General features: G+C 35.6%; 1 protein-coding gene across 1 annotated transcript; it reads left to right on the forward strand.

The window, feature by feature from the left end:
• Nucleotides 1–6,297: 6,297 nt before the first annotated feature.
• Nucleotides 6,298–8,962, forward strand: LOC141646292 (gibberellin 3-beta-dioxygenase 1-like). Its single transcript, XM_074454239.1, has 2 exons — nt 6,298–6,872; nt 8,075–8,962. The coding sequence occupies exons 1-2, from the start codon at nt 6,364–6,366 to the stop codon at nt 8,760–8,762; spliced, it is 1,197 nt and encodes a 398-aa protein (XP_074310340.1). The 5' UTR covers nt 6,298–6,363; the 3' UTR covers nt 8,763–8,962.
• The last annotated feature ends 4,210 nt before the right edge of the window (nt 8,963–13,172 follow it).

Consider the following 13,172-nt stretch of genomic DNA (forward strand, 5'->3'; position numbering starts at 1 on the left):
GGTTAAGAATGACCTGCTAAAAGATGAATCGGTTAAACAGGTCGGGTTGAGTTATAGAAAAATTAAATGGGTTGGGTTAGGGTTAAGACAAATGACCCGTTTATGTAATTGGGTCGGGTTAAGGTTGAGGTAGTGAACTAGTGATGACCCGTTTAAAGTTGACACGACCTGATCTGTTTACCAGGTTATTAAAAAGTAACACTTTTATGTTAAAAGTAGCCACATTTTATTATTATAAAATAAGCATTTTTTAAAAGTGATTATTTTTTGACATAAAATGTTCACTATTTATGAAAATAAATGATCACGTTTTATCCATTATACCATATAATAGCACTAGACATATCAAAACTTGACCCGACCCGAAAATCGACCGTAACCCGACCCGTAAATAATCTGTTTTTTTCAACCTGAACCCGAAAGAAACCCGAACCCGTTTTGACCCGTAAACAGAGGGTCAAAACTCGACCCGCGGCGGATTGACCGTTGGGTCAAGACAATATATCTTTTTTAAAATACACAATGTCATATATGTATTAATGACTTGAAATTTTTGAGGAAATATATGTATATATGCGGTATGTCACGTCATCACCTTGAAGTGAGTGTCATGCCGTCACTTTCACCGTAGTACGTCAAACCGCATTCCACGTCAACCTGCTGCCACCTTATCATTTCGATCGACCACATGCATGCCACATCATCACCTCAAAATGTGAGTCACGCCGTCACTTTCACCGCATTCCACGTCATCACTGCCACCTTATCACCCCGGACCATATGCCACGTCATCACCTCAAAGTGTGTGCCATACCGTCACTTTCACTGTATTACGTCGACTCGCATTCCACATCAACACCGCCTCTTCATCACCTCGACTCGCGTGTTATCCAAGTCAACATGCCATTTCATAAGCTTGAACCCCGTGACACGCCAACATAGCCACCTACTACCTCGAGTTGCGCATGTCAGGCATCACTTCCACATTATTATCACCTCGAACCGCATGCCACGTCATCATTGTCATCTTACTTGACTGTCCCTTTCGTACTTAGCTAGTTAGTGAAGGTAATAATGTTGATAATGATGGCGATGGTGGTGGTGGTGGTGGTGATGGCGAGAATGGTGACAATTAAGTTAACTAAGATGAGTAAGAGGAGACAAAACGTATAAATGATAGGAATTACATCATAAAATAAAAATGTTATGAAAAGTTGGTGAACGACCCGTTTTTTGACCAGAACCCGTATACCCTTGACCCGTATTTTACCCAACCCGAAATACACCCGACCCGTATTTTACTCGAACCCAAAACTACCCGACCCGTAACCCGCCCTTTTGACCCGTTTGACAGGTCTAAATGGCACACAACAACTAAATACAAATACAGTAGGTCTTGTGTAAGGCGGTTTACACTAATATAATTGTAAAACGAATCCAAATACAACCCATTTAGTGGGTAAAATTGATTTTTAAAAGATCTCGTCTATGATAAATTTGTGTAAAACGATCTTACGCAATTTTTTTATACCAATAAGTATAATAGACTTTTTCTTTTTTTTTCTTTTTTGAGTTCGAATGAACACATTATATCGCGGTGAGAAACAAACCCCCAACTTAATAATTGAGGTAAAAAGCTCTTATCACTTTAGTTAACTCTTGTTCTTAGTATACTAGACTCCTCACAAATTAAAAAAAAAAAAAAAAAACTAACGTATTGTTTGAATAAACAAAGCGTCTTGCTTGTGACGGCCGTCTTCATTGAGATTTTGTGTTGAATAAATAGCTACTTGTGTGCCGACATTCCACGTAGTAAAAGAAAAAGAATCTCATTAACTTATCAACTTGTGAGCTTGTGACGAATACTATCCGTCTTCAATGAGAATTTGTGTTAACTTATTATAAACATTTTTGTTAATCCTATTTAGAGAATTAAATGCTCTACCAACTGTTGAGAAATCACTAATGCTCCTTATCTACTGGTAAGTTAGTTCCTACAAGCTTATCTTTGCCAAATTATATTCTAAGCTACAAAATTTTTGAACTATTAATATATTCTAATAGTTTAGCTTAATTTTTCGCTAACTATATTGGACCCACATTTTAAGATACTAATTTTTTATTGGTTGTTTCCTTATAATAGGCCCATTTAAGCAACTAATTTAATAAAGTTAGTTACTTAAACAAAGCTAACCTACATGGGCAAGTCCAATAGTTTGGCCACTAGCTTGCAATTTTAAAAAATTGAAAGCAAGTCCCTAGGTCATATCATTGGACTTGCTTATGGTAGCTGTTGAGAAATCACCAACTTGTAAACATATTTTATGTGTCAAATTATCAATTCATAAATTATACAACCAGATATACAATATTGTTATACATCAAAGGTTATTTTAGTCTTTCTCAATTACTTTTGTTATAACCTAAACAAAACTAACGTAATTTAATTCATCCCCTTGTATCTCTAATTACTTTATTTTTAAAGTTGTTACAATCAAAGTAGGAAGAAAAACCACCATTTCACTTGCTCTAAGTGAGCTTTTAATTTGTTACCTCTTACAAGCACTTATTTTGTATTTAATTTTGAAATTTTCAACTTCTGTTAAAATCCTATTTTTTTTGTGTGTTTGCTCATTGTTTAATTGCATAAAAATTTACTGTTAATGCATAATATTGACGACCTCTTTATATAAAAATTAATTACTCAATCATTGACGAATTTTGTACTTCGAGATCTTGGTGACATTGCTAAGAAATAAATCAAATTGTTACTCTAGGATTTCTTTTATACTCAATCATTGACGAATTTTGTACTTCGAGATATGCTAGTGACATTTTCATTCTAATCTTTCATTTTATTATCTTAAGTTTGGTGAAGAGTTTCCTAAAATTTAATGACACTAGCATATCTCGCTCATATTAATTTATTAGAGGATCTCCAATGGTTATAATTAAGGATCGATCTGTTTGCAATTTTGTAAAAATTTCAAGCATATTGCTCACCATTGGAGACGGAAAATTATGACCCGCTTGTAAGCTACACCTGCTCTATCAAGCTACATGCTTGATTTTTGTTGCTTGATTTTTATTGGTCGATTAATGTTAAGTGGGTTTATTCAAGCTACAAGGTATACTAGCATACCATTGGGAGAACATGTAGCTTGAGAGCAATATTGTTGAAAATAATTATATGGCATGTCAAGCTACAATATAATTCAGCTTACCATTAAAGATGCTCTTAAGAGCATCTCCAATGGTTACAACAAAGGACCTGCTCTACCAAGCTACATGCTTGATTTCAAGGTGCTTGCTTTTTATTGATTGGTTTTATAAAGTGGGCTTATTCAAACTACAAGATAATGTAGCTCACCATTATGAAGGTATGTAGCTTATAACCAAAGGTTGCTAGAAATAACTATATGCCAAGTCAAACTACAATAACATATGGCTCACCACTAAAGATGCAGCGGCATAGCTAATAAACAAATTTAACAAAAATATTCTCATCTTGTAAAGGCTCTTATTTATATTAATTGTAAGGTTTTTTTGTTAAGCACAATCTTTAACTTAAATTATTTCTGTTCATTTGCAATGGGGTGATTTTCAGTCGATGTTTGAGATAGCAAATGAGGTCGGTTTGAGGTGTTCCTGAACTCCCTGAACATGTGGGAATACAGGCTTTTCAGGGGTTGTCAAGATAGTGGTCAAAGGTGGTATTATGTGGAGCATTTTCGGTCACTTAAGTATTTCGCACGTGAGAACCTACTTTGACTTTTTTGTTTTCTTTTTCCCTCCAATTCACTCCCCTCAAACCATCAGTTGCAACCAACAACCACCACAAACAACACAACTACGACCTACCTTGCACTCCCCTCTACCTGCATACCAAATTTCAGACCAAACAAAGCATCATAACCCCATTAAAAGGCCCACGTAAAACCCCCGACCACCCGCTATAAACCCAAGTTTACAGCAACCCTCTGTGAACACACCAATGGACCCCACATAAGGCCACCTTTGACCACCGTGTTGACAACCCCTGGAAAGCATGTACCCCACCTTTCCAACGAGTTCAAGGGCACCTCAAACCGACCTCGTTTGCTATCTCAAATATCATCTGAAAGTCACTCCATTGCAAGTGATCGGGAAGTTGTCGGAATTCGGCAAAAAAGTTGTGTTTGACCAAAAAAATTTATTAAAGGTTGTGTTTCCTAAAATTATTTTTAAAGGTCGTGTTTGTAAATAATTTTTTTTGGGATATTCTCTCGTGTACCCCTCAACTTTTTCATTTTCTAAGATATACCTTTTTTTTTGCAAAAAAAACTTTGAACGTCAATAACTCTTGGCCACAAGTTCAGAATACAATAAATTTTTTTTTTTTCAAATTGACCGTCTTTAAGAGGTCTTTAGTTTGAAAAAGAATTCACCGACGTCTCAACTCGTAGTCGGGAATTATGGTCGGTTAAAATTTATTCGTTAAAAAAGCTTTGACCAACCATAACTAAAGGCTACGAATTCAAACAATGGTGAATTTTTTTTTTCAAATTCAAGGCCTTGACGAGATAATTGGTTTGAAAAAAAAAATTTACCGTTTTCTGAACTCGTAACATAAAATTATTGTCGGTCAAAGTGTTTTTGAGAAAAACGAGGGGTATACTTTAGAAAACGAAAAAGTTCAGGGTACACGAGAGAATATCCCTTTTTTTAAAGGGTGTGTTTGACAAAAAAAAACCCTTAATTATAATAGTACAAGGTTATTTGGTTAGTAAAAATTAATTTTCTAAACCTCTTTTCTATATGATTTGGGATAGCGACTGCTAAACCTATTACTACATAACTCCCCTTTGGATACGGATAAACCCTTTAACCTATTTATTTTGACCACTTATATTTATATGATGATTTGATAATCTATTTTAACTTTTTAAGGCTTTGTTTGGTAAATTAGCTGAAAAAGTACCTGAAATCTGAAAAGGTAGCTGATAAGATAGCTGGAAATTAGTAGCTAATAAGGTAACTGATTATATACAAAAATGTTTGGCAAGTTAACTAAAAAAGTAGCTTATTTTCGTGAAATGACGTAAAAGAATATAATAATAATTATTTAATATATAAATTGAAGGGGTCTAAAATCTCAAATGTTACTCTAGGTAGCATTTCATTTCAGGTAGCTTATTTGTGCAATTAAGCTATTTGCCAAGAAACACTTACAAAAATATAAGCTACCTGAAATTTTGGTCAAATAAACTATTTTGACCAAATAAGGTATCTGAAATGTACCGCCAAATGGAGCCTAAATATGATTCTCATTTTGACGTCATTAAAAACATATTCGTTACAACATTATTAGTTTTTTTTTTTTTTTTTTTAAACACACATCTAAACCATTAGCCTATTAAAAACAAGTAAGTCACTTGTAATTAGGGATGGCAATGGGTCGGGTCCACCCAGACCCGGCCCCGGACCCGAGATTTTTCCTTTGGACCCGTACCCGACCCAGACCCGCAAGGGTCTAAAATTTGAGGACCCATACCCGGACCCTATGGGTAAGGGTCGGGTCCGGGTCTACCCGCGGGTCCGAGTTTCAGCCACTTTAATAACAGGATTAACAGGTATGGGGTCTATAATATTAAAAAAAAAAGCATACTACTTTAACATTATGAGTTTATTAATGTTTATTGTACACTACCAAATCCAATATACATACATACCAAAGAGATTAAGAAAAACAAAGAAGACCTAAATTAATTTTACCTCCAAATACATGTGAAAGAATCAAACTCGGAATCCTAAAATCAATACCGTATGAATTCAGAAAAGTTGTGATTTTGATTTTTTTTTTTTTTTTTTTTTTTAATAAAGGGTCTAAGGGTCGGGTATGGGTCTCATAACTTAGACCTGGACCCGAAATATTTTCTTAAGACCCATACCCGACTCATACCTATTGGGTCTGAAAAAATAAGACCCATACTCGACTTATTAGGGTCTAACCCTCAGAATCTGGGTCGGATCCCCGACCCAGTGCCATCCCTACTTGTAATACTTGGCCAATTTTGTTGGGATTGTTTGTTGTTAAGTGGAAGGTAGAGCCCCCCTAATTTAGAATTCATGTAGATTTTATTGATGGTCCTTGATTATTTTTGTTTTTTCCATCGTCATATACCAAATGCCCCTCTCACTTTCACCCTCTTGTCCTTTCCTTAAACCATTTTACCGCCAAAAAAATGTACATTATCTCCCAACTCAAATTTTATTCATTCCTCATGCACTTTCTATATAAGTACACTCATTTTGTACCATATCTCTCCACTTCTTCTACTCCTTCTATTTCTTCATTTCTTTACATTTCCCATAAAAATAATAATGGCATTTAGAGTGTTAGATTCAATTAAATCTCAAACAATCAACAACAATAATAATAATAATAATAATAATAATAATAATAATAATAATGTCTTAGACTTAAGTTCAATAAAAGAACTACCCGATTCATATGCATGGAGTCAATATGATGATCCGAACCCGGTTGTACAAGCCGGGGATGAATCGGTACCCGTTATTGATCTCGAAAACCCGAATGCCCTAGAACAAATCGGGCTTGCATGCAAGTCATGGGGAGTTTTTCAAGTTACAAACCATGGAATACAAAAGAAGTTGTTGGATACAGTTGAGGATAATTGTAAGAGCCTTTTCGGTCTGCCGGCCGAGCAGAAGCTCAAAGCGGCCCGACTGAGTAATAGCGTTACGGGTTACGGCCCGGCACGTATCTCGTCCTTTTTTAAGAAGAAAATGTGGTCGGAAGGGTTCACCATTTTTGGGTCTCCCCTTGAAAATGCTCGCCAACTTTGGCCTAATGATTATATGAATTTCTGGTAGGTATTTTTCTTTGATCACATGCATGCATGCAATCACATGCAAAACAAATAACTTTCTTAAAATTAATTGTAAAAATGATAAATTGGCATGTCTAAAAAAATTGGTAATTATTCTAAAAATGCTAAGTCATAAATATAAGTAAAAACAGCAAATCTTGTTTAAGACAGTCTTAAATTAAGACCTTTCACAACTTCTTTTTATTTTACATTATTTAAAACGGCTTTGAATACGTCTTGACTTAAGATCATCATAAACACGAATTTGCGAAGTAAAAAGTCTTTGCACTATTAAGCAATATTCGGTCTACTACTGTAAGTCGGTTATATTAAAACTCAGTATCACTTATTAACACCTTGACATTTTCCTTTAATTCAAAAAAAAAAAATATCAATAAGTAGTGGTGAAAGCACCACCAATTTTTGAAGTTTTGCGACCACAAAGTTTTCAAATAGATAATGTTTTACCAAGAAAAATGAATAAATAATTTCATTTATATATAACATGTGTCCTAAGAACACAAATCAATAAGTTAAATATGAAAAAATTCATAAGATATTTTCACTAGTCAATTATGGTAAAAATAAATTTATATTTGTATTTTCCCTGACAATATATTATAATCTTCCCATATTTATCTTATTATATTGTGTACTCTTAATTAGGATACACGTACGATGGAAAAACTGTTGATAAATTAACTAAGGATCCATTAAAAACTTTTTTTGCAAGTGTCTCTTTATTAAAGGAACAAATCACGTAGATTTCATATACTTTACAAGGATATATTCTAAGTTTTTGGTGTGTAGCTAGGTTCACCATCATACACTCTCATCTAATTAAACGACCACAAAAGAAAACAAATGTCATGTTTTGTTATATATGGTCCACTAATTCACAAACAAGATAAGAACATGATTATCCACTTTTTATTAGATTTGATGCCATTAATTCTTGATACTTACTTTATTTAAGGATAACAGTTTTTTAAGGTGTCTTTAAGAATACATGTTAATAAGTTAACTAAATAAAGATTTATAAAAATTTATCATAAATTGAAGTGTTATTAAACCCATTTTTACCGTATTTAATTAGTGATTTATTCGGTGAATATTTCTTTAATTAGCTTATTATCGCGTGTTCGGTTTAAAAAATCGTTAAGATTATCATCTAATGTAATTATTTTGTAAATTTTTTTCAGTGACATTATTGAGGAATATCAAAAGGAGATGAAAGAGCTAGCTAGAAAACTTACACACTTAATCCTTGGTTCACTTGGCATATCCAATGAAGACATAAAATTGTGTACAACAACAAAAGGTGATGATGATATTGATAATATATTCAAAGGTGCGAGTGGTGCTATCCAACTAAACTCGTACCCGATCTGTCCCGATCCAAACCGAGCCATGGGTTTAGCGGCCCATACAGACTCAACCCTATTCACCATCCTTTACCAGAACAACACAAGTGGGCTCCAAGTATACCGAGCTGACACCGGGTGGGTCACAGTCCAACCACTTGAAAATGGACTTGTGATCAACATTGGTGACCTCATGCAAATCTTGTCAAATGGGTTGTACCAGAGTGTATACCATCGGGCCATGGTTAATAAGACAAGACATCGGTACTCGGTTGCGTACCTATATGGACCGCCATTCGGGTCGGGTATTCAGCCCATTTCCAAACTCATTGATGCAACACACCCACCTTTATATAGGACTGTTACTTGGGCTGAATATTTGGGCTTGAAGGGTAAACATTTTCATAAGGCCCTATCATTGGTCCGACTCGATGATAATAATAACGTTAATGGATCTAAAATAGTTGATGTACCTGAAAATATTAAGATTGAGTTTGAGTCTAAGGTCCTTGCTGCATGTGGGTAAGCAAGAGTTTAAAGATTTTTTTTTTTTTTTTTTTTTTTTTTTTTTTTTTTTTGACATTAGCAATTTTTTTTCGTCACGAGGTTATTTTTTTTCAAGATCTTGACTAGCTCAAGACGCTGTTATAAACCTCGTTGATTTTGTTAGGATATAAAATGAGTGTAACATTCGTTAATCAAATAAATTACGGGAAATTAATGTCATTTTATGTTGTTTTTATATAGAATTAAGATCTTATGAGATACAGACATATATATATACTCTCTGGTGTCAAATTCACATAATAAGAAATATCAAGTAAGATGGTCGGTATTCATAAAACAAACTTATAATACTAATTAATATTAGGAAATGATAAATGCAGCCCTTAACTATGCTATTAATTACATCAGTTTTTTTGTGCAATTTTGTCATAAATTCCTATACTAATACCAAAATTAGAAGATTTTAATTCTTTCAATACAACCCTAAAGGCTATATTTAACATTACCCTTAATATTATACTCAACTTGTTTTTATTATAAATAAAGCTTACAAGTTGTTATAAATTGTTATAAGCTACTCCAGTTATTACAGTTTTATCCCATAACTATGCGTTAGTACATTAATACTCGTAATATGCGTTATCCCAACTCTCCAACATGGGTGTTGTGTCTGACACGTGTCGAATGTTAGATAGTGCCGATGTCGTGTGGGACGTGACAGGTATAAGACACGCAACACAACGGTTGAGTATTAAAGTGTTGGAGTAACCTAACTCGTAACTATTACATAATTTTTGGTAATTGAAAATGTGTGAATTTGAATAAGTGAATGTTAGAGAATGATTAGAAGGTACTAAACCGTGCAAATTAACACACAAATAGATCATGAATCTATTTTGGGTTATTAATTACTTACTGGTTTTTTACCCGTAAAATTCACGAAACTAACTATGTTGTCGATGGTGTCATGCAAACCCAAATTTGCGATCGCACTGGACCTTAAGGACAAAATAGACTCGTAAGAAAAAAAATTATTAATCAATACGCATATATTTATTGTTACATATATGACCACAATTTACTAAACTTTTGCCCACGATTATTAGTATTTTGTCACGTATATTGATGCGTTTGTTAGTGTTTTTTAACGATTGTTGTTATTATTGTTTTCTATTTTTTTTTTATTATATTTCATCCGTCTCGGTCATTTTTCTACCTTTTATTATTACTAGTTTTAAACCGTGCAAAAAAAAAAAAATGCACGGGTCGTAATAACAAACGTGATAAAAAATTAGGTCTTCGCTAACATTAAGACTCGTGTTTTAACTATAACTCGGATGTTAACCTTATAACTCAGCTTGTATTTGATCCAACTCGTATTTTGTCCTGAAACCTGACTCACATGGCCCTAACAAATCTAGGCAGGATATTTTTATAAACAATATTTATTGCGGAAGACGGTCTCACAACGTGTTAATAAAAAACACCCATTTATTAGTAGGTTTTTTTTGCATGTTAGACCATCTTATTCTAAAATAAATTTATGTTTCATAAAACCGCATTGCTAAAAAAACCCAGCAATTTAATCCCATTATTTTACGTTATCATCTTAAGTGGTCCATATAAAATGACTAAAGGAAAGAGCCTAAGAATATGAAGTACTGTAGTAAATAAGTCCATAAATTTACCTTATTAAAAATATATAAGATAGTCGAACAAGCAGATATACCATATGACTTGTTCTAAGACTTTAGCACTAAGGATTTATTGACTAAATATTATTCTCAACAACGTCCAATTTTCGTAAAACAATCATATCTCACTCGTTACTTGGTCGTTTTCGGCGTGTGACCCATCGTTAGAATCGTAAGAAAACAAGCTATCGCCTCAAATTGGAATGACAGCAATATCATTCTTAGAACTCGACTTATGACAGTTTTAAGACAACCCTTAAACATGAATAAGGCAAACAATAGCAACTCAATACTTCTAAAACCAGTACATAGGTGAACTTTTATCATACGCACATGTAAATTAACACAACATTCATATACTACACATGCTAGAAGTCACTTTCATCTTTTCTTACCATATTCAAGCTCATACTTCAAAACCGAATAATACGCATCACATCTATCAAAATGAAATTCAAACCAAACATATCACAATCCGATACTATTCACATTGTTCCTCCACTCACCCATGACAATCATATTACTCGTCAAAATGACCACATTAGTCCACATACCCATATTAATGCACATAGACTACCACATAGTACAATTTCCACATCACTTCCAACCAAGATACACATAAACCACTCTATTCATACACATATAAACACACACACACACACACACACACACACACACACACACACACACACACACACACACACACACACACACACACACACACACACACACACACACACACACACACACACACACACACACACACACACACACACACACACACACACACACACACACACACACACACACACACACACACACACACACACACACACACACGCACGCACGCACGCACGCACACACACGCACGCACGCACGCACACACACACACACACACACACACACGCAACAATCCCCTTGACACACCCCGTAGTGACCGGCTCGAAGTTATAAGGGCCAAAATGCGACTTTGGGACGTCTCCCAAGCCTTTGCGATAGCTCCAAATAACTCTTACCCGGGTTCATTTTAATTAGACTCCCTATGTTCAATTGGTTCATTGGGTTTAGGTTCCAAAATCATCACTCTGATACCACTTTGTAACACCTCACATACAAGGTGCCTTACCAAGGACCACCCTAGCATGTGAAGCTGCTACCATCTCGGTTGCCCGAGGTTAGTATATCCAAAGTAACCATTCAGAAATATTTATTAAAGTATAACGTTTACGATTACAATGTCTCAAGGAATACCAAAACGAAGTGTATAAAACACAATACATTAAAATCCAAAACATCTAAACTCGTAGCAGCGGAAGCTTTACTCAAAGTGATGACATCCCATCCTCGTCCCCGTAGCTAAAGATAACCATCACCTGTCACAATCTGCTCACCATCCCCGAATGGATCACCACAGTTTTACAAAACAACAACGGGGTTAGTTCACTGAATAATCAAGATAAGCAATATACAAGAAACAACCACGACAACAACTATACAGCTATTCTCCAATTCCAATCATGCCTCATATCTGACTACACACTCAAGTGTGTAGTCCTACCAGATTACTACCGCAACTGATAATACACACCGCCAGTGGGGGGTCGCGACCTTCCCCACCTAAGCCCCGCTCATCACAACGAGCAACAACCCATGTCCATTAATGTGCACATCCCCCTTTGTGACGAGAACCACATGGGGTGAATCAGGGGCGTGAAGCCACTCTCGCAAGTGACTCCACTCAGCCGAGGACGCACCTCACCAACATAGCCAATCCACCATAACTCTAATAATCCAGAAAGACAAGCCAACAATGATACTAATCATGCCAATACAATCATAATCATCTTAAATCAATTAGACAAACAACTGAGTAGAGAAACCCTACCTTAGCACTGATCTGAATACGTGTCTACAACGGAAGCTAGAAACGCTCTTCTACAAATCTTTCACCTAACAATAACCACAACAATCTAATCACAAACATGCAAACACCCTTTTCCCCAATTCCCAACACTAGGGCAAAACCCTAAAAGACAATATTAAACCAAAGATACGGAACTAGTGACTTACCGACGAGACTGACGTGAAAGAGATGAACAAAAGACTCACGAGCGATCAATCGCCTTGAGAGTGATTAAGGATGATTAGAGAAGCGTAGAATGTAATTTAGGTTTTGGTAAAAATGAATCGAAACGGTTAAACGAGGTTTATATAATCTTTCATCATCCTTAATCAAACTGCGGAAATAAATCCCGTTGAACTGGTTACTCGGTCTAGGAGTGAGAGTACTCGGCCGAGTACCCCCTTACTCGGCCGAGTATTACACTACTCGGCTGAGTGTTCCTGGACAGTAGCCTGACCAGAAAACACACGACACTCTACTCGGCCGAGTTAGCCCTATTCGGCCGAGTAACAAGACCCATAAAACCGTGGTATTACAGTCTTCCCTCCTTAAAATGAACTTCGTCCCTGAAGTTCACACCCATACCTACATAGCACGCTCACATATCACTCCACCAACCAACACCCCTCAACTCTCATCCTCCAACCTTGACACTAACTCACCCAACAACGCCTACCTCAACAACACAGTTCGCAACCTAGCATCAACCATAGAATAGCCCTCCTAACTCCATAGTATTATCGGATACCAACAACACTAGCGCCGCCAACTTTGTCTTACTTCCATACCGCTCACTAGAAACTTCCAATACCAATACAATCCACCAAGCGAC

This window comes from Silene latifolia, chromosome 3 (assembly GCF_048544455.1).
Source record: "Silene latifolia isolate original U9 population chromosome 3, ASM4854445v1, whole genome shotgun sequence".
In the NCBI taxonomy this organism is placed as follows: domain Eukaryota; kingdom Viridiplantae; phylum Streptophyta; class Magnoliopsida; order Caryophyllales; family Caryophyllaceae; genus Silene; species Silene latifolia.

Bases quoted from the DNA above. Each gene is read 5' to 3' on its own strand.
- LOC141646292 (XM_074454239.1), top strand. From the start codon at position 6,364: ATGGCATTTAGAGTGTTAGATTCAATTAAATCTCAAACAATCAACAAC. The intron at 6,873-8,074 runs GTAGGTATTTTT...AATTTTTTTCAG, and splicing joins AATGATTATATGAATTTCTG to TGACATTATTGAGGAATATC.